General features: G+C 35.6%; 1 protein-coding gene across 2 annotated transcripts in view; it reads right to left on the bottom strand.

Moving 5' to 3' along the window:
• Nucleotides 1-22,883, bottom strand: part of SLIT2 (slit guidance ligand 2) — a 335,837-nt gene that overhangs the window by 60,300 nt on the left and 252,654 nt on the right. For both annotated transcript variants that reach the window (XM_051967476.1, XM_051967477.1), the window contains 7 exons: nt 21,107-21,273; nt 18,876-19,008; nt 12,560-12,628; nt 9,681-9,752; nt 9,394-9,465; nt 9,041-9,112; nt 6,464-6,627 (listed from right to left, as the gene is read on the bottom strand). In XM_051967476.1, coding sequence (XP_051823436.1) covers nt 6,464-6,627; nt 9,041-9,112; nt 9,394-9,465; nt 9,681-9,752; nt 12,560-12,628; nt 18,876-19,008; nt 21,107-21,273 — 749 coding nt within the window. The remainder of the gene's footprint in view (nt 1-6,463; nt 6,628-9,040; nt 9,113-9,393; nt 9,466-9,680; nt 9,753-12,559; nt 12,629-18,875; nt 19,009-21,106; nt 21,274-22,883) is intronic.

Below are 22,883 nucleotides of genomic sequence, written 5' to 3'. Positions count from 1 at the left end.
TTTATGTCGAACCGTAATTACTTAAAAGGAGATTTCCATTTAAAAGCAAGGGTTTTAAACTACACATATTCCCAAGACCACTTTTGCCTATCAAGAACTTTGATATCATATTTAATTTTCAATCAAAACATAGTAAATTTCCATTCTATAAAGTCACAATGGAAAGACTAGAAATTTTTACAAGGATATACTTTTCCAATATGTAAAAAAATCTGTTCTAAATTTTACCTGGGGTTTTGCTCTCAATATATATCTTTTTTCAAATGAAAAATTGACAAAGCTTTATAGAGATGTTACTCTTGGCTACTAATAATGGATATGTCTAAATATTTTCATGAGTTATTTCTTCTAAACTACCTCTTGGCATAAATCCTGATTGTCTCCTAGTCTGATCTGAGTACCAAAGAAAATAAGCCTCAAATGTTAGAAATCTTGGCTAAGAAACCAAACATTTACCAGCTTTTTGTTTCTAAATTGGGCTAAATATCTTGGAAGGTTAAAGAATTTCTAATGAGTTTTTAGTTAATTCTAATTTGAGCCAACTGATTTAACCACATTCATATTTTCACTATAAAATTCAAAATTAATAAAAGACTTAAATATTCCAGGCTCTTACAAAGAGCTGAGAATTAAACTTACTGTCATTGTTTATCAAAACTATGATGTCATAAATTTAAAGCCGAGTGATTTAGAATTTTTAATAGAAATTCCAGGAGGCCTTTTAATGACTAAATCACAAACAATGGATTCATCATTTTTGGCTAAAAGAGGACTCTAATAATATGGCAAGAGTTTAATAGTTGAGTCAATGGGAGAAAGACTACATGCTATTATCAGCAAAGAGTGCAAAACTGAGTATTAAGAGTACTAGGCTGTAGCACTAGAACTGTCACAAACTAACTTCATGACTTTGGAGCAGTCCCTGAATATTTCTGGGCCGATCTCTCATTTCTAAAATAAGGTGATTGAGCTTTCTCTTTGTTCTCTCTCTAAAGTCCCTTCTCACACTAACATTCTATGAATCTATTATTCTGCTGTAAGCTATTCTTTTTTTCACGACTCAACAAAGTATCCAGAATGCTATCATCCCTGGAGTCATCAAGGCCTGGAGGAAAAGGAGGAATCTTTTATGTTGACACATGATCCAGATTTTTGGTTCCCATCACTGTGTCCTGATGCAGCCCTTTCTTTTTTGATTTATTTCCATAATGGATATTCTCTGCACATAACCTCAAAACTCACAGAGTTCTGGAAGATATTATTTGTTTTTGGTATTTAGTATTCTGCATGTCAAATTTTGTTATTCACTACATCCTTATGTTTTGCTAGTTCATTGTCAATAAAAGGATTATGTGTATAACAATGGTACACATTCTATTTTTTATATTAATTTCCTTTTAAGAATGTTTTCTATGATTTGAGACTCATAGTCTGAGATCTTTGTACAATATCTGATTTCAAGAATCTTTTTGTTTTATTTATTTTTGGTATTTGGGGAAATGAAGGAAGAGTTGTTGCAAAATTCAACAATGATCTGTACAGAAAATCATTGATAACATTTCTAACAATTACATTGCACAAAATTGAATTTCCTAATCTTCTCTAAAATTCAATTTTCCACAAAAAATAAAAACAACCTAAAGAAATACTCCTTTGCAAGGATATAAAAAAGTATCAGTTGATTAACGGAATAACAGACTTCTTCTAGCTGAACAGAAGTCTAAAATTTGATCTAAATATAGCAGTTCGTCTTCAAATATATTTTCTTTTTGTACTGTAAGTATACATGAAAAATAGTAACAGTGGGAATTTTAAGTCTGTCAACTAAAATTATAGAATTACCAAAATCTCAGAGGCAGAACGAGTGCAAAGGACATGGTCTAGACTCTCCCTCAGGGACCAATTTTCCTTTTGACATAGAAAACAGGTCAGCTCTTTGACCCAGCCATAGCATTACCAAGTCTATATCCCAAATGAATCGAAGAAAAGGGAAAAAAAAACCTATTTGTACAAAAATATTTATTGCAGTTTTTTGTACTGGCAAAAAAGGGGAAATTGAGGGGATGCCCAACAACCAGGGAATGACTGATTGTGATGGAATAGTATAATGCTATTAAGAAGTGATAAGCAGACTGATTTCAGAAAAAACCTGAAAGACTTGTATGAATTGAAGCAAAGTGAAGTGAGCAGAAGAAAGAGAACATTGTACACAGTAATAGCAACATTGTATGGATGAAGAACTGTGAAACACTTAGCTACTCACATAAAGACAGTGATACAAAATAATTCCTAAGGACCCATGATGAAAAATGCTATTTATCTCCAAAGAGAAAATCAATGAACTCTGAATGAAGATTAAAACACACACACACACACACACACACACACACACACACACACACACACACACACACACGCTTTTTTTTCTTTTTTGGAGGGAGGGGTTCCTGTGTTTTGTTTTTGTTTTTTGCAATATGGTAATGTGAAAATATATTTTATATGACTTCACATGTATAATAATAATAATAATAATAATATTACTTGCCTTCTCAAGTGATGGAAGATTAGTGAAAGGGAAACAATTTAAAATTCAAAATTAAAAAATGTTAAAATATTTTTACATGTAACTGATTAAAATTTAATGAAATAAATATTTTAAAAACAATTTCTGGATGGCATAGTTTCTAGTCAACTCATCATCCTCATTCCCTTCTGGAAGGACTCTAGATTTGTCAAGCTTCTTTCTAAAATGTGATATTTAGAACTGAATGCAGAAGATGGAGAAGGGTGAAATACAGCATAACTATTATTTTTTGGTCTTGGATGCAAATCTTTTCCTAATCACTGAAGGGCTAATGAGAGTCTTTTCTTCAGCTCTGACTTTTCCTAAAGAACAATAAGCCATGAAGTCTTACTTATTCTTCTGATGGACTTTAAAAAAAAAAGTCTTCTCCAAAATCTAGGATGCACATCAGGTTACATTTGACTCTTTTTCCTCATACGTTTTAAAACAGAATGTTCATTTTTTCCCAAATCTGTCATTTCTAATTCAATAACCAGTTCCTTTATATTAGTCACTATCAAGTCCAGAATAACAGTTTCTCTCATTGCTTTTAAAAATGAAATTGATATTCATACAAATTAAAAACATGTTAACTCTTCCACTTTTTGCTGACAAAGAGCTCCTGCAGAAGTCCAAATAATGGACCTTCCGAATCACTTTGGACATTGCATGGTCAAGCCAGCTTTGTAACTGGTTGGTCAAGTAACTTGTAGCTGACTCCTACCATCACATCACTTCTATTTCTTTTTCCACTGAATCTTACGCAACTGCTCATCACTGTTTCCCCTGCTATGTTTTCCTGAATTTCTTTGCATAAATAAATCTTTGAAATATAGAGTACTACTCCACGGTCTGATTTATCTACTGAGTTCCATTTGAATAAAATATATTCTTCAAAAACTGTACTCTACACTCATGAATCCCCTCCCACCAAGTCTCAATGCTATCCAGAATGTTACAATCTTTTGTTTCTGAACTACATTTTGTCCATTTTAAGATAGTAAGTGCCATCATTAGCTCCATTTTATAGCTGAAGAAACTGAAGCAAACAAATCTGTACTTATCCTCTAAGTATCTTAGACCAAATTTGAACTTGGGTCTGCCTGACTCCAGGTGTTTCACTCTATTCATTGTTCGCTTTATAATAATAGTAGCTAACATTTCTTTTTATACCAGTTTAAGATTTGTAAAATGTCTGACAAATATTATCTCATTTGATCCTTACTACAACCCTGTGAAATAAATATCTCCTATTATTTTCTGCTCCATTTTACAGAGGAAACTTAGGTTTATATAGCTGAGGAGGACATAAGGTAGGATTCAAATTGAGTTATTTCTGACTTGACTATAAATCCAGTGCTCTGACAGCTCTTTGAAGACAAGACGGATCAGCTAAAAAGCCCTGGGAAGGAGGGAGAGAGAGATATAGAGAAAGAGATGGAGAAAGACAGAGACACAGAGACAGACAGATGGACAGAGAGAGAGATCAAAAGACAGTGACAGAGAGAATGTCTCGGCTAATAGATAAGAGTGATTTGTCTAGTTTATAAGTTGATAATTTTTCAAAATGTTTGAAGATACTTAAAGGTTTTTTTTTTTAAAATAGTTTAAACACTATTTTTAAGTAATCTTGTTTAGATTATTCATTTGTTTGAAAAGTTTTTCTTTACAGAGGTTATAAAAATTCATTTGGAGCCTATTCCTTTTGGAATAATCTGAAATTTCAGGTCTGAATTATGAGATTTCCCTGCATTTACTTGCAAGTTTTTGAAAAATACTAAGAAAATGACTTATAAGGTAGTTCCTAGGGGCATCATAATTTCCCTTGTCTCACATGCAGGAGAAGCTATTAGTTGGAGACGGTTTCTCATCTATAAAATGAGGCATTTGAACGAGGTAACCTCTGGACTATTTTCAGCTCTGGACCCTAAGATTCTCAGATGACCTTTAAGAAACCTTTCAGCTCTAACTTTCTATGACTCTAAAAAAGGCATTAGGGGATTAGAAATCTGGATAGAATAAAAAGCCCGATCAAACTAGGTTATATTTCTTTCATCATGACTCCACAACTTTATCAAAGAAGGCTTTAAATCAATTCATTCTGCAGCTTTGTTGATTGATTACTAGATATTATTTGTTATCATTCAAGGTGAATGAAGACACTAGGGGATGCCATAGTGCATAGAGACTGGGCTTAGAACAGAAAAACATCTTCCTGAGTTCAAATCTAGCTTCAGACTAGTTAACAGTTGTACGACTCTGGTCCAGTTACTTAACCCTGTTTGTCTCTGTTTCCTCATCTGTAAATGAGCTGGAGAAGGAAATAGTAAAGCCCTCCAGTATCTGTCAAGAAAATCCCAAATGGGGTCACAGAGAATCAGACATGATTGAAAAATGACTGGACACAAGACAAATGAAAGTCAATGATTTGCTATTGTGGAAGATAACCAGAATCAAATTTAAACTGATCTATCTTGGGTCTTTCTTCTTGTTCCTTTTAAAGTAGACATTGTTCCTCAGGCATTTAAGGCTCTGTAGACCCTGGTCCCAACACGCTTTTCCCATCTTTACTTTCCTACAGAAGCTGTCTGCACAAGCCCTGGTTATTTCCTCATTTGTCTCTCTGAGATAATTTTTGGACCTTTCCATCTTTCCTCCTCTGGTTTTGCCTTTTTCCCTTTTCTGTTGTCTATCTGGCACCAGAAGACCTGCTTTCCTGTTCTGGCTCCCCTACTCACTCCCTATGTGACTCTATGGGCATCTCTAACTTCACTGACTGTAAAACAAAGGGCTTCAGTCAGATGATCTCCAAAGTTTCTTCCACATTTTATGGATTCGTGGACTTTTAGGGTTAGAAAGCCTTGTAAGACCATGTCACAAAACTCCTTCGCTTTAAAGATGAGGAACGACAAAGGCAGAGAGATGGTCTATGAGCTGAAGGGCAAACAGCCAATAGGCAGGGAAGCAGGTGCTCCAACTCAGACCTTAGAAACTATGGCCTGGGATCCTCCTCTCCTCCTCACTGGCCATTTGAAAGCTCTCGCAAGGCAGCAACTACTCATGACATCTCCTGCTGTTCCCTCCAGTGGTCAGCCTAGTGCTTGTGGACAGCGAGGTGTTCCATCACTACTTACTGATTGACCTTTTCTAGTGCCCAAGAATTGTCTGCACTTCAGCTTTGGTTTTTTTTTTTTTTTTCATTTTTTAAGTACTCAGTGGCTTTCCATCTCTCTGTCTTTCTCTGTCTCTGTCTCTTTGAGTCTTTCTCTGTCTCAACACAAAACAAAATTAAACATGGAAGAATGCCTGGAATTCATAAAAACATATACCAAAGGGAGAGAAGAGGCTGAAAATGGAAAGTCTGGATCACATTAGGGAAATCCGAAGGATCAATTTCAACACATGGAGTATCATTTATTACCTTACCTGGTATCAGAAAATGACAGGGCCCTGGGATCTCTACAAACAGGGCACAAGTGGTAGAAGGTGAAAGTAGAAGAGTAAGAGTTTGTGAGATGAACAAAGACTTTTTTTTTTTTTTGATCAGGGAGGAAATATTTTATGTTAAAAAGAAACCAGGATCGTTTTGTAGGTTCCCTTTCCCTCCCCCAATTTCAGAGGGCAGCTTAGTAGTTGCCAAAGAACAACGGGATTGCTTCTTTAATTAAAATGAATCATATTTGAATAACTTAGTTTTTTTCCTTACAAAATGAGATCCCAGCAGACAGTTGCTATGGTTATTGAAAAGGCCAGGCTGTGGGCCCAGTAAAGCATGGAAGAAATTGCTAGCCACGATGTGTCAACCTGCCAGGTTACACAAAATTTACAACAGAATGGTAATATCTTGTGGAGTCATCTTTTTATCCGTTTCTGTATAACAAGCAATCAATAAAAACGCACCTTGGCATGTAAATTTTTTGGACGGCGTCGTGAGCAGCAGCTTGTCCGCCATCTCCCCAGGCCCGGCACACCGAGCGATTCCGGGTTCTTTGTACTCGGATTTGACCCAGTCCGATAACCACTGCATGTTACAGTCACAGTACAGAGGGTTTGAACCGATGGCTCTGGGGAAGAACACAAAAACGAGAACGAGACAAAATATATTGACCTTGGGTTTTTCATTACATCAAGTCAATCCAAGTGATAACTTTGAAGAATATCTCCATAGTTTATGGCAATCAATACTCAAGATTAGGTTATATTTCCACAAAGGCAATAATAACATATTTTTATACAACTAATATTTACAAAGCACTTTGTGGAGGTAGTATCAGCACTTTTATTGACATTTCCTAGATGGTGAAGCTAATTAAATTTGATAAGGAGAAGACAGAAATTACTGGATAGTAACCTCTAAAAGCCTAAGTAACTTGCCCACTATTATGTCAAAGTTGGGGTATTTTTGCAAATCTCAACTCCGAGTCTAGCCATGTCTCATAGGAATAAACGCTAGACTTGTGATTTCATTAGCATAAGGAAATCCCATGTCGGGGAAAGCTTTGTATCAATACAGATTTTGCCTTTTCTGCAAATTAAGAGTCATAAGAGAGCTGCCTAGAGCATCTTTCTGTAGAGTGACTCGTCCAGGGTCTCACAGCCAGTATGTGTCAAAGCAGATCTTGAATGCTGGTTTTCCAGCTCCAAGGCTAATTCTAACTGCTGAGCCACATTGCCTCATGCAAGTAGTAAAGATTTGATTTCTACATTTATGACATTTAGAGATAGTACTGATATGCTTGGAACTTTTAGCTTGGAACATTTCAGCTAATGTGGCTGACATAAAATCAATACAAAAAAGAGGCTGCTCAGTGTGGTGAAAAACAGGCTGGGGAGACAGGAAATATTAGTCACAATTCTGGATTATCCATTAGTTATCTGACTGAATAGGGCCCAATCATTTCATTCTCTGGAACATGATTTACCTCTACAGAATGAGGAAAATCAGCGTAGAGTCTCTATTGTCCCTCCTAACTTTAGTCATAATAATTCTTTCTCAACAGGCAGGATATAAATAAATGCAAAAACATTTTAAATAAATATTAATTCCTCAGTATCTCTATGATTATAATCTAGGCCAGTGGGTAATAGGGGACCCAAGAAAGATAAGAACTCTGAAACCATTTACTTCTTACGACACAGAAATGAATAACTTTCAGTATTCTAAAAAATAGGTTTTCTCCAGTCTTTCAGTTTTTAGTGACTCAACTAAGTAAAGTTTCATTAAGACTTTCAACTATTTCAGGAAAAATATGCATAGCTGTTTTATAGTCCTATAGACTTATAATTCTCATAGAAAGAGATCTAGAGAGATCAAATGGAATCTCTATTTTCTAGACTACCATAACACATGCCACATATAAGCTAGCTTTAATCCTAAGAATTAAAATTAAATTTAAAAGATAAAATCTTTTACTATAAGTTGTTGAGTGCTCAAAATGGTGACCAAGGCTGGCTGGACTGTTTGTCATTGAATCGAAGATTTAAAAGATATACACCAGAGACCAGCTACTTCGATTTACACCAAAACAAAAATTTCCTTTATTTACAAAATACCTAAGAGATGGAACTTAGTACTTCCTGAGGCAGCTCGTTCTTCTTTTGTAGAGCTCTTGAGCAGTTTTTCCTTCTATCAAGCTTAAATTTTTCCTTTTTGCAGTTTCTGCTACATACTCCTACCTTAGATGAAGCCCAAAAAGTCTAATCTCGTTTCCAATCTGATGGCCCTTTAAATACTCAAAGACAATATCCTGTTCTCCTTAATATCTTCTCTCCTTCAGCCCAAGCATAATATTTTCTTCAACCTCCTATGGCCTAATCTGAATCTCCTTCACTGTGATGGCCGAGCTCTCCTGAGCAGTCTCTCTTCTTGACTATTCATCTTCTATAGATGCCAAAGCAATAATACTGACACACAAATAAACAAAAATCCCAAACCAAGGTTCTGACCGTGCCCCCTGCCCAGCCTGTGGGATCCCATGGAATATTCAGTCTCCTATTTGGAAACTGATCACAGGCAAGTTGATTCTGTATTCAGAAGATTTATACTCTATCAGAATAAAAAAAGAATATGAAAATTTTGAATAATGGTTTTTTTTTCACATTTGGGGTAATATTTCCATGTCTACGGAAGAGAAAAAAACAAGGTTCATCTTACTTAATATGAGATAATCTATACAACATATTCTCCTGTATTTTAATTTGTAGTGCTGTAAAATCTACTTAGTCTTTCCCCATTTTTCTTGAATAGCTAATTTATCAACCTTGTGTTCCCTTGTGATTGGCAGACTGGAAAATGCATTTTATACCAAAACAGCCAGATATATCATTTCAAGTCATTTGAGTGCTTTACATTTTTTGAAAAAGTCTAATATGCTAAGATTTTGGGCAGACAAATTATGGTTTTTTCCAAACATAAATAAAAAAGAGACTTTAATGTACTTAAGCAGACTTAATATTCTTTATGGAAGAACTACTCACAGATGTGATAAGGAGGAAAGATCATTGAAAGCTCCTTCAGGTACAACAGAAATGTCATTTCCATGTAAAGACCTAAAGGTGAGAAATGCCAAAAAGGCATCATTAAAAATAACATGTTTTATGTATGATACATAATCCAACAAAATGAATCTTAATTGACCAAATTAGAGTTTCTTATTCTATGGCATGCTAAGACATTCATGCTCACCCCCATCCCCTTCCAGAGGGAGATTAATTGTCTGCCTTTTCAACCTCCAACCAATCAGGAAAGGAATTAATAAAACAAATTACAAATTATTAGTAAAATGGGCTGCTTATGTAAGATGACATTTTATTAAATGAAAGATTCTTACAGCAAACGAAGAGACTTTAATCCATCAAAGGTCCGAGAAGGTATACATCGGAGACGGTTATAACTAAGAATTCTGAAAATATACATAATAATTTTTATGGTAATAAAATATGAGAAATAGAAAATAATCAAATGCAGTTCCTGTGTCCAAAGAAGTTAGTCAAAGAAGCATTTTCCAGGCTTTCAAATCAAATAAGATTTTAATACTTTTCTCCTATTACTTATTTTGCATTTTATTCAGCATGACTTGAACATTTTTAACACTCAGTATTACAAGTTTAAACTTACAAGGTCAGAAGCTGTGTCATGTTGCTGAAGCTCTGATTAGAAAGTGTGCTGATTCGGTTGTTACTTAGATCTCTACAAAAAAAAAATGCAGAATCCTAGTCATTTGGAACAAAGTAAAAATCTGAAAATGTTAGAAATAGTTGGAAGAAAATATTGGTTTTATTAGTAAGACTAGTCAAATTATTACTCCAGACTGTCTGAAAAAATTTTTAAAGCCTAAATTTAATAAATGAAAGTACATTCAATTTAATAAAGGGGTCATTTGAACTGATTACTTTGTTATCTTAAAACATAATTGTAAGGCATATTGTAGCTAAATTTATAATCACATCCAAAATAAAGACTTTGATATAAATATTGATTTTTTCATATATCCTCCTAACGAAATGTGCATCTAAGGGAGAGTAGTAGCTAAAAATAAATAAACAACACACACACACACATACATACACACACACACACACACACACACACACACACACACACACACAAAGACAATTTCTTCTGGGTTCTGACTGTTGTGGCTATCATCTGGGGTCCAAATGTACTTTATATTTGCTGCCTTTGATGTTATTTTTCTAAAAACAAATAAGTCTCTTACTTGCAACATAGGGTTCACAGGAAAAAGTCTTTGAGCTCATCGAGTACAATTCCTTTTTTAAAATGAAGAAACTGAACTTCAAAAAAAGTGAATTGATTTGCTCAAGGTCAAAAGGAGATAAAGTGGTAGCCTTATGACTCAGGCCTAGTTCTTATGGCCAACATGATGAGACCAAAAAACTCCAACTAATCAATTCCTATTGTTTTCTATATGTTCCACAAATTTTTGACTTTCTGTTACTTAATTATAATTAAATTTTCCTCCATTCAAACAGATCTGTTCATATTTCTCCAAAATGTTATTTTTAATTCTGGAATTACTGGTTTTTCAAATTAAAAAGTACCTCAGATACTGACCTAATTTAAAGCAGAACCAAATATGGACTTCCTATTTGGTTCTGTTTTAAATTAGGTCAATATCTGAGGTACCTTTTGATTCGAATGCCATCCATTACAAAAGCTCATTTGGTTTATCCTTAAGAACTCTTAGAATGAGGATCTGTTCTTTATACTCCTTCACAGCCTGTATATACTTGATGAATTCTTGGAATGGAGAATTCTTCTCTCCCTCCCATAGCAGCCCATTCTCATTTTGAACTCTAATTGTTAGGAAGGTGTCCCTGAATAGAATTGACATTTTCTTTGCAATTTCTATCTTGTCTTGATTCTTCCTTTTAGGACCAAGTTTGAAAAGTCCAATTTCTCTTTCATGTAGAAGCCCTTAAGTTACTCCAAGATGACTATCAATTGCTCTATCCTTGAAAATGATTTCAACACATTGACTGGTCTGCAATAATTTCACCCGCCTCATCCTGAAGAGTGAATTTGTACTTAACTATGAAACATATTTCCTGTTACCTCGCCATCTGGCTTGTACTTTCATATAAACACACTGACCTATCATAAATCTCCCAAATCCTTGTAGAATTCTATAGAAATAAATTACAATGGAAAAAATGTTATGCTACCAGCTTAGTGCCTTTACATCTACCATCCTTATTACTCTAAAGCTGTGGTGATCAAAATGGTGAAAACCTATTTCATCTTTATATATATATATATAGATAGATAGATAGATAGATATACATATATATATATAAACTTACTGGGTTTTTAAATTTAGGCATTTTATTTTAAAGTACAAATAATAAATGATGCATATATCAAATAGAGTAAAAATATTACAAGACTCTGTTTGACTTAATAATGTGTTGATTATGTTGTCTAAAATTAAACAGAGTAAATGATACATCAGGAGGACTTTGCCATCATAGGAGGCCAAATGGAGTTATTTTTTGCAATCCATGATATAATTGTGATATTTATTTGAAGACCAGATTAACACTGGAATCTTTTAACTGACATGAGAAAAATTTCTATAAAGTTAAAAACCTATAAATGAAATCAATAATAGAGTCAGTAGACATAATCAGCTTTGTCCAGAGAGTCTTCCTAAGGACATGATTGTGGATAAGTCAATTAGCTTCTGTGAATATTGGTCTCATCATCTGTAAAGTAGAGTACAGTAATACCGGCAACAATGGTAATACTCAAACTGCTATGAGGATTGTGGGAGATAATCCAACTGTGAGTATTACATAGGCTCCCAGATTTAAAGGTGAAAGGATCTTTGAGGCTATTAATTACAGCCCTCGTTTTACAAATGAAGAAATATAAGCTCTGAGAATTTAAATGATTTGCCCAGAGTTGCACAGACAATAAGGGACAGAGACAGAATTTTGACCTTTTTCTCTGGCTCCAAAGCCATCGTGCTCTTTTACCACTTTCCCGGATGGTCATCATTTTTCATTATGAAAGGTCATCTTCTACAATATTTGACATGAGATCAAGAATCAAGAATAAAGTTTCTTCTTGCTCTTTTTTTTTTTTTTTAAAAAGAGAGCTTACAAAAAGTCTATATTCTTAAGCAGTGAAGTTATATATTTTCATGATCATATATACAATTCTACCTTTAGCCAATAAGACATCACTGTTTGTGTTTCCCCATGAACTGAAGGAGAAACTGTGCTCTAGGACTATCATATTCTGATATACAGTACATGTTGCAAGATGTGGCTCATGATCCAGAACTTAAATGGAAGAAGCTGGAGGCATCTGTCTGTGAAGGAATTACATTATCTGAAAGGTTCATGATATTTTCTACAATTTTCTCCTTGTCTCTCTATCACCCCACCCCTCCACCCCCCCACTTGCCACAGTTTCATTAAATAGACTAGAAAGTCTAAAGAAGAAAAATATCAGGGGGAAAAGGTACTCACATAAGTGTTAAATGTTTGTAGTTAGAAAGTTCCTTGGGAACCAGGATAAACTGGTTCCCATCCAAATACCTAAATGCAAAGAAAAATACATTATTCATGTTAAAATAACAGCAGTGTCAAAATATATTAGCTTAATGATATTTCATTCTTAATTGAGGCCAGGGATTACACAATTTAACTTCATGACATGTGCTTCAGTGGGGATCCATTACTTAAAGGTGAAGAAAGATTACATCTGTTAATCAGGTTGTGTGTGTGTGTGTGTGTGTGTGTGTGTGTGTGTTAAACTTTGGTCAAATTTATCCAGCTGCAGACAGATTAGTTGGTTCATTTCCCCATGGTTAACTTAATAGAGTCAAGGACCTATGTATTCACATGACAGTAAAATAGTCCCAGTGAATTTAGTCAAGCAAATGTTTTGCTCATCATTCCTATTGCCTGTGGTCACATAGTCTGATTCCAAGGACACGGTGACTATTAATAGAAGCTTACCAATGGAAACAAGATTGATGACACTATTCTCATATGCATATCCACTGATCATCCCCGGGACTGAGTCACTGTGACTTATATCAGAGAGTATCTCATTTAGAGATGTCTAGATGTAAACACAAGGCTTCTAAGGTTCCTTTCATCCCTCATCTTAAAGATAAGAAAACAGGCTTAGAGAGAGTGAGTGGCTTGTCCAATGTCATATACAGAGGAAATAGTAGAGCTAGCATTATGGCTCCAAACCAATGCTCGTTAGTACTGATAGATTAAAAAAATTAATATAATATTTTTATTTTAATATAATTTGATTTAATTTTGTTCAGGATATAAATTTTTACAAATACCTGCTTAATTATTAGCCATTTTAATAGGAGAAGGCAATCACTGTAGTTAAACATTCAACAATGCAACCTTAAATTTGTTAAATAGACAAAGAAAGCCTATACATGAGAGCAAATAGCTACATAAACAAGTACATTTGCACTTGCTACGCCTTTAAAGCTGTGAGCCTATGATGTAATATTTGTAATAACCAAAGGAAATATTGTTGGAAATTTAGCCTAATCTTCATCCGGGAAATTCTGAAGCTACTGACACATAGCTAGTTTAGTTCTTGTCCTATCCTTCAGAATAGAAAAATGAATAAAGATAAAAGAAACTTCAGTTCTACATCTTGGTCCAAAGGCCGATCATCTTCCCCCACAATCTGTTCTTTCTTAGACATGGAAGCTGAATGACGCAGATATCTTTGGACAACACGAGCCATCTGCATGTGAACGTGTCTACAAACAGATTTTTCTTGCTGGACATGTCACAGCTCCTATTTCTCTGTTGGGGAAAAGCTGCAGAGCAAAAGCTGAGCTTAGGATTTTTTTTTTGTTTTTCTTAATAAATGGAGGAGTAAATATGAGAATATTCTCAGGATAAAAATTTGATCCCAGAACGTAAAAATGAAAACTGTTATAAAAACAATATATAAGATGTTGTAACCCAGAATAGATATTTGTAACAAAGGGGACAGCAGTCATGATTCCTCCTTAGCTCCACTCAGATTTTCTGTTCTTTGACCTTTTTTTTTTCCCTTTTCTTCTGTTCTTTCCCCATCTCTCTGTGCATTGGGGCCACTAGAGGGAGACAGGATCACATGTACTTGAGAAAGAGAGGTATTTTTATTCTAATAAAGAGCCTTACTGGAAAGTCAGAAATGTTCAGTCTGTGGTATTAAGATCTAAATGTTAAATAATATTACTGGGAAATTATATGACAATGATTAAAAATAATTGAAAGCATTCGTCCAGACTTGTTCAGAAACATCTCTATCTAAATCTATCTATTGATCTACATATCTATCATCCATATCCATATATATTCATATATATATGTGTATATATATATATACACACACACACACACACACACACACACACACACACATATATATACTAACAATTTGAAATTATTTATGCTTATGTGTCACTCCCATAAAGGATCTTGTCAGTGGAGTTTGATTCTGCTACAGGAATAAATAGCCTGAGTATAAAAATTCACATCAATATATGTAACTTCACATTGCCATTAATCTCAGAAATATTCTAATAGAAAACATTGTTTCCTTTGTGCAGAAATATTATTAGTGTATATGACAATCAAAAGAAGGGCATGATGAATAGATTTAAATCATTTATGATTTCATATATATGTCTTCAGTAATAGTTGTTGAATGAATGAATGAGTTAATGTTTCTGAAGCTGATTCCTGTACTTTTGAGAAAAAGTAAAAGGACAGGGACCATCTGGGAGAGAGGGATGTACAATGAAGGGCCCACTGAAGCTCTGGTTAGAATAGGTCACTGCTTGTAGACATAAATTCTATTATAAAATTCAGGAAGATACATTTGAGAAGAAATGCATGTGCACTGAAGCTATCAAATCATTATTTGGGGGGATAGGAAGATATTCTAAAGCATAATTATTTGGGGAATTATTCATTGTTGCAATTAGTAAACAGGAAGAAGTCAAGAAAACTTTAAAGGAATGGAAATGCAAGACAGTTAAGGCATTTCCAGCTGCTATTTCATAATCAGGTACAAATCAAGGCAGTAGAGCAAAGATATTGACTCTGGAGTTAGAAGGCCTGATCGCCAACCCTCCTTTTGATGATTGCAGCTTCTGGGACCTTGGGCCGATGACTTAAGTTCCTTGGGCCTCTGTTTCTTAATCTCTAAAATGAGGAGTTTGAACTAGATGGTCTCTGAGGTCCTTTCCTTCATTAGCTCTATGATCCTAGGAAACTAAGGAAAGGTCAAATGCAAAATCTGCAGAATTATAAGTGAAACAAAATGGCATCCAATAATGAAGTGACTTTTGGATCACTGTATTTTATCTTAAGTGATCTAAGCCATGGTGTTATGAATGAAAAAATAGGATCTATAAGGGGAAAAGTGAATAGGGTGAAAACGTGAGAGTTCAGAGGAACTTTAAGGATTAACCACCTCATTTTGTGTTATTTTTTGCTTGACTTTGTGATTTCACTGGGAGCCCTCCCTGAGAAAACCTTCTCTACCAATGGAGATTTGCAACTTGCTGAATCTAAAACCACTAGTTTTTAGAAACTTAGTTTTGTTTTAGTGGTTTTAGAAAGTTATTCAGGGATTAGAGTCACGCATGCAGAACTCAGACTGCTCTGATTCCCAGGCTGGCTCTAGCTGCTACTCCAAACTGACTCTTTTATCATCTTCTTTTGCACTTAGCTTCTTGGTGCTTTTTGCTTTTTTCATAACATTAAGTTGTTTTCTAACACACAACTTTCCCCTTTCTCTATAAGTTAAACCCTCCCTTGTAACAAGAATAAAAAAATAAAATAGTTCAGCAAAACCCACCATAAACGGACCACATATGACCACATGGAACATCCCCCATCTATTGCCTTCCATTTCTTCATGGACAGGAGGAGGAAGAAGTTAGGATCATTCTCAGTTCATTTCTAAGCTTAATCACTATGGTTACACAAAATTTTAGTATTCATGTTCTTTTCATTTCCATTTTTTTTTTGTATTCTTTGCATGTACTATTTTTCTTAAGTCCCTCCATTTTACAGATAAGAAAATAGAGGTCCAAACAAGGAGAGACTTGCTTTATATTCTGTCTGCAGCAATGCCAGTGATCTGAAGGGATCGAGGAGGGAAGGGGACACAAAGGGGATTATCCATTCTTTTTCAGAGTATTTCTACCTTCTTTAATAAAGCCTGACTCCACTGGCTTCCCGGACCATTAGGAACCCACATAGAACTCTTGCAGTCCACTAACTCTTTTAGCTCTTTTTCAGATAAAGTGCTATCCAGTCTTTTCCTTTCTCTGTCTTCTCTTGCAGAGCTGAATTTGTGAATTAACTGTAACACGCCACTAATGCTGACTCAATCTGATTTGATTTGATTTTTGACCCAAGATGCTAGGCTGTCAAGATCCTTTTGAATTCTGCCGCTGTCATCCGGCATGTGAGCTACAGCTCTTAGCCTTGATTCACCTGCAAATGTGACAGGCCCGCCACTCGTACTTTCATCTAAATCCCTGATAAAAGTTTTAAACAGCACAGAGCCAACTGCAGATCTCGGGGGCAATCCACTGGAACCCTTCCAACTGCCGGCGACTGATTAAGGGCTCTTTTGGCTCGGTCCTTCACTGGGCTCCAGGCTATCACTCAGCCGGCGGCCCTTCATCTTTTCCACAAGCTGTCAGGAGAGACTTTATCGAACGCTTAGCTAACATCTAGGAAAACTATCTATACTATTCCTTTAATTTAGCCAACTGACAAGATCCCTTCTGTTTCTGCTTCCACTCTGGTTACCAGATGCTCACGTGAATATTTGGGTGGCACCGAGTGGGAGACAAGGAAATCTCAATGAGAAAACTCCCTTTACCGGCGCAGATCTGGAACTGCCCTGCAAAATACAGCCCTCACGCATGGGCCACGGGAAAAACGCACGGGCCACGGGGAAAACGCACCTACAAAACCCACCTTCTCGCCATCAGTGAGGCCTTTACTCCCAGACTGGCTTCCTTTGGTTAGGCTCTCTCTTGATTTCTCTCCCTCATACTTACTTAAGGATCACAGGTCTTAGATCTATGGCTAAGCATTCTTGTAAATATTTAGTGTGACTCCCTCATTCTACAGGGAGAGAAACAGAGGCCTAAAAAAGTGAAATAGTTTGCCCAAAGTGACTCGTTTTCCTGAATAGCTCAGTACTAGCTGAGCAGCTGGGAAGGTCACCTGACCTCTTTTTGCCTAAATCTGCTGCAGAAGGCAATGGCAAACCACTCTCCCATTTTTGCCAAGAAAACCCCAAATGGAGCCACAGATGTCAGACCTGACTGAAAAACAACTGAACAGCCATAAACCTAGCTAGTACTGCTAGCCTCTACTCTCTGTTGATTATCTCTAATTTAATCTATTTTATAAGTATATATGTATATTTACACAATAAATTTATTTAATCTAATCTAATTACTCCCATAAGGGATAATGGGGACATTGTCTCTCCCATTACATCGCAGAGCAATATTCTTTCTTTCTTTTCTTTTTTTTTTTTTTTCCCTTAGGCAGTTGGGGTTAAGTCAACTAGAATGCCTTAAGTGTCTGACACTGGATTTGAACTCAAGTTCTCATCTGACTTCAGGAGGTTCTGTCCACTATGCCATCTAGCTGCCGCGGGTAGAGCAACATTCTTAGACTGGACACTGTTTTTGGCCTTTCTTTGTATCCCAGCAGTCAGCACAATGCCTAATGCACAACAGCTGCTTGATAAATGCTGATTGACTAACTGATGGCCAATTAAGGCCCTCTAACTCCAGACACATCAGTCTTGTTGACCATATTCTGTGCAGTTGTATTCAGAAATTTGAGGTCATGCGTTTTATTATTGGGTCTTTCTGTTTCCCAGGCTCTTCTCTCCTGCGGGCCTTCGTTCTCCATTGTTGCTATTCAATACCATGTAGCTTTGAAGCTGTAATTAGGAAGTTTTCTTCCCTCTCCCCCCCCCAACTTCAGTTTAAGGACCTTTTGATAGCATTTTAAAGACCTCAGGGGATGCCTTCTTAGCAGCCCCATCTGGGAACCTTTCCTCCCAAATTCTCTTCTCAGATACCATCTTCTTAACCAGCTGCTCTTTTCCCATTTTGAAAACAAATACATGGAATGTTTAAAGTGAAAGGAGGCTTGGAAATCATCCTCTCTTTTTACTACTAAAAAAAGAAGCTAAATTACTTACTACTGTCACAGAACTAGAATATGGCTTCCACAGCCAAGACTTAAATCAGCTTACTTGGCCTGTGGGTCTTCCCTTACAGGGATGCTAGTTGACATGGTACCCAGAGCACCAGGCCAGAATCAAGAAAACTCACAGTTCAAAGTTTAAATCTGGACTCTACACTTCCTAGCCATGTGACCCTGAGCAATTCCCTTAACCCTGTCTGCCTCTGTTTCCTCATCTGTAAAATGGGCTGGAGAGGGAAATGACAAACCATTCCAGAATCTCTGCCAAGAAAACCCTAAAGGGGTCATGAAGAGCCAGACACAACCAAAAAACTGAACCATGGCAACTCTCCATTACACACAGCTGATTGCTCTAACATGAAGGGACACGCGGTGGACAATGTGTTTTTCTTCTGCCCCTCCATCCTCTCGTTATTTTCCTTTACTATTTCCAGGTGGAACCCAAGGAATTCCATTTGGTTGGTTCACGAGCCCTCTGTGTTCAACACAAATATGACAAAAACCTGGGAGAATGTCCCCGTAGACTTAAGGAAAGGAAAGCATGGGGCTCACTTACAGTTCGGTGACATCTTTTGGGATTCCTTTAGGCAAGGCTTTCAGGCCCTTGTTACTACATCGGACCACGGTATCGAGGCAAGTACATTCTGCTGGGCAGCGGGACAGTGGCGAACAGCTGTTGTCATCATTCCCTGATTTGCCAGAGGAAACACAAATATGCTCAGTTTTATATCTTTAAAAATGGCTTTAGAGCCAACAGGGACTTAATTTATTTAATTCTATTTAACAAACACTACCATTTTGCACCACAGGATCTCCAAAGACACAGATCATTAAATACCAAGGAACACTTATGCTATTTACATATATTACATTTCAAAAGACACCAGGTATTTTACATAATCTTTTTGTTTATAACCTTTTAAAGCAAAACTCTAAAGAGACCAAAAATATCTATAATAGATTCCAATGTGATAATTTGTTTATTTAGCTACTTATAAGAGGTAAAAGAGATTTTTTTTGGTAAGAATTGTAAGAAAAAGATTTATAGAAAACTATACGAATTAAATTTTTAAAAAGATCAGGAAGGAGAAAAGTAGAACTAGGATTTATAGAAAATTATACAAACTAAAAAAAAAAGATCAGGAAGAAGAAAAGTATAGCTAGATTCCAGTTAGTAAAACTAGTGAATCCCAATATTCAAATCTAAACTACTCCAAAATAAAATATGGAAATTATTTCTAGCCCAATAAAATTTCACTGTGAATTCAAATTATCTGACCATTTCATTGGCTTCATTTTTTACACTAATTAGGACCTGGCAGGAACATAATGTCAACTACTTTCTCTATGTGCATTATTCTATGCTGAATTTTCAAAAATAACTAGATGAAAGAATCAACAACTGGTGTTTAATTTGCCAATAATGACAGTGTTACTACTAATGATAATTTTCCATTTATACTAGATAGCCTGTAACATGTTGTCACACATATTATATATCTCATTTTCTCTTTGTAACAACTAAATGAAATAGGTAGGGCAAGTATATTTATCTCTATTTTGCAAGTGATGCCCCTAAGGTGGAGAGTTTAATTAATCTTCCAAAGGTCACATCATGATAGAGCCAAGATCAGAACCATGAACTTACATCTTACATGGATTAACATCTTAGTTGTTAGAAACATGGTTATGATTTAATTTTCACTATACATAGATACATATATTGTTAGCTTAATCAACATTTTCCTTTTTAAAAAATCCTTTGATAAAGAAGCTTCAGTAACAGCTACAGCAGCTCACATGTGTACGATTCCTACAGATTTACAAAATGGTTTCTTCACAGTAACCTTACGAGTCAAGCAATTCAATTATTATTATTGTTCCTGCTTTACAAAGTATGATGATTTGCTGAAGGTGCCCCAAAGGAATAGCTCAAAAAATCATTTCAAATCACTGGGACAATAAAGTAGTTTTGAATCTATGTTAATTACATAGATAATCACCACGGTAGAATCAGGAAATTTCTGAAAGCTGGAAGAATTTTGTGGTATCCTATCTTCCTTTCACATCAAGAAACTAAAAGGCTCCTAAGATGAGATGTCCTGGATGTACTGCCATCTTGATCAAATTAACTGTATTCAGGAGGTGGTGGACCCACTGAAATTTGGAAGTATCACAGCAGAAACCGAGGTCTGAAGACCTGTTTAAGTTGACATCGTTATTGGCAGAGAGCTGGGACTTAGATGTGAATCTGTTTTGCAAGAGTTCTAGGCCACACTGCCAATACAGCAGTATAAATATTAAAAAGTGATCTCTTAAATATTCAGAAGCCAAATCAAGCCAAATCATATGTAAAAATATAGCCCGCGGAGTTTTAAAAGAGCCAGCAATTCTGGATATATACTTTAGCTGCTTAGATATGTGACCTTATCACTGGAAGGGAATATTTGCTGAATTGAATATTACCTTGCATGATTTTGTCGACATGAAAGCGAAGGATCCAGCCATGTGAAAGTTTCATTGACCAAATATGTGGTCTACATAGTAGGCCCTGAAAAACACTCCCTGAATCAATTCTATTCAACCATTGTTTCTAGCATCGTACCAAGGACTAGGCTTTAGAGAAATGGTTTAGCTAAGACACTGTTCCTGATCTCCCAGAATTTCAGTTTAGTATGGGACAGGATATAGAAGCAAATAATTATGATACAAAAGTGCTCATGATAAATGAGACCACATGAACATCCAACGAATGAAAATGCATGAAGGAACATCTGTATTTCTTACCATCATCACAAGTAAAATCCTGAATTGCAACGTCCTGGATGGGAATCTCTTTTAGGAAGTAAGGTTTCTGACATCGAGGATTTCCTGTTACAATGCGTTTCTTCCTAAGCCAATCTCCCAACCAAGCCAAGTAGCAGTTACAGTTAAAAGGGTTGGCCAAGAGGTTTCTGAGAACCATATGTAAACAAGACAGAGTTTAGTTAGGACAACTTTATTTTCTCACAAAGCACAGCATATTAATATAAAGAGGAAAGACTTTCCCAGAGCCCATTGTTTTAGTTCCTGTGAAAGGAAAACTATAGAAAGCAAGGAAGAGAATTGAGGAAAAATCTTTTGAACTGCTTCTCTCTGTTTTGATATTCTTCCCCTCTCTCATTTATACATAGGTATATACCACATACTAGATTTATTTTCCCTGACTCAAACATTCCATTTATACTTGGGGGAGAAAAAAAATCCCAGAAGAAAATCCTTCAAGTGATTCTATACAAAAAAATAAAGTTGAAGGCAGCAATTTTGGATTTATGCAATGTATCTTGATATATCTCATTTAGAAGTAATTTAAACTTGTCTGAGATCTGACTTGCTGTCAAACTATCCTGCACTGATAATGCGGTAATTCAATATAAAGATGAAGGCTGATTACTTTATATTATTGGGTTTAACCTGACAACAGCTATTTCATTAATTTGTCATCTCAAGATTTCCATCTCTTATTTGCTCCAGAGAATAGGTTTCCCATCTAAAGTGACAGCTGAGTTGATTACATGCCAGTTATAAAAATGAATTTACTTCTACAAATCCCAATACTTTTGGCATCTCACCACTTGAACACAAACCTATTGACAATTCCATTATTTATAAACATGCCATCTTTAATATGCACAAATTAGTCACTAGGTGTAAAATGTCACATTTTATGTGGAAAGAGGATTAAGTGCTTTACTGATGGATGCTCCCCTCGGAAATAATTCTGTTAGTGACTTGAGCTATGAGAAACAAGGTTTTTTTTTTTTTTTTTTCTTTTCCATCTTCTCCAGTAACCTTTATTTCCCACCCATTAAATTATAACTATATATTTAGATGCAAACCACTGCTTGGAAATTAATCATTTCTAACACTAACATGTGGACCATGCAAGGTATGAATTAAGTCAGAAGTACAATATACACAAATATTCTCTGAGCATCAATAACACTTTCATCCCCAGTTGTTTTTCCTAAGGTTATAAAAAGTTTTTTTCTTCACTAAACTCTAGGAAATATTTCACTAATGATTTGCTTCCCAAGCCTACTATCAGATGACTTAGGACCATAGATTTTAGAGTTGATAGAGATCTTTGAGGGTTTTTTGCTCTACTTCCTTATTTTAAGAGTCAGGTGCCCAAGAATGAGAGAGAAAAGAGTCCCATTCTCTAGGTGACATCTTTGGTCAATACCAGAGCTGGGATTAGGAAACAAGTCCTGCAACCCTAAATCCAACATGGCTTCCCCTGCTTTTAAGATTCCTTTTTTAGTATACCTCTGCATTGGGAACTACTTTTATGACCAACTTAATCAGTATTATTTACATTTCAAATACCTTAGTCAAGGTCATATTCTGGGGGTGGGGAATATCTCAAGACTGCCTCCATTTCAGTAGCATCATGTTTATAAGATGTAGAAATAGTTCCATTGGTTAGACTGAATTATTCATCAATATTGTTACATTTCTACTTGATTAAAAGAAATGATCTATATTTTTATATGGAAGACAAGTTTTAGAGTGAAAATAAGCA

The sequence above is a fragment of the Antechinus flavipes genome, chromosome 6 (genome assembly GCF_016432865.1).
Source record: "Antechinus flavipes isolate AdamAnt ecotype Samford, QLD, Australia chromosome 6, AdamAnt_v2, whole genome shotgun sequence".
Lineage (NCBI taxonomy): Eukaryota > Metazoa > Chordata > Mammalia > Dasyuromorphia > Dasyuridae > Antechinus > Antechinus flavipes.
Note: the sequence above shows the minus strand (reverse complement) of the source record. Positions and strands in the feature narration are given on the sequence as shown.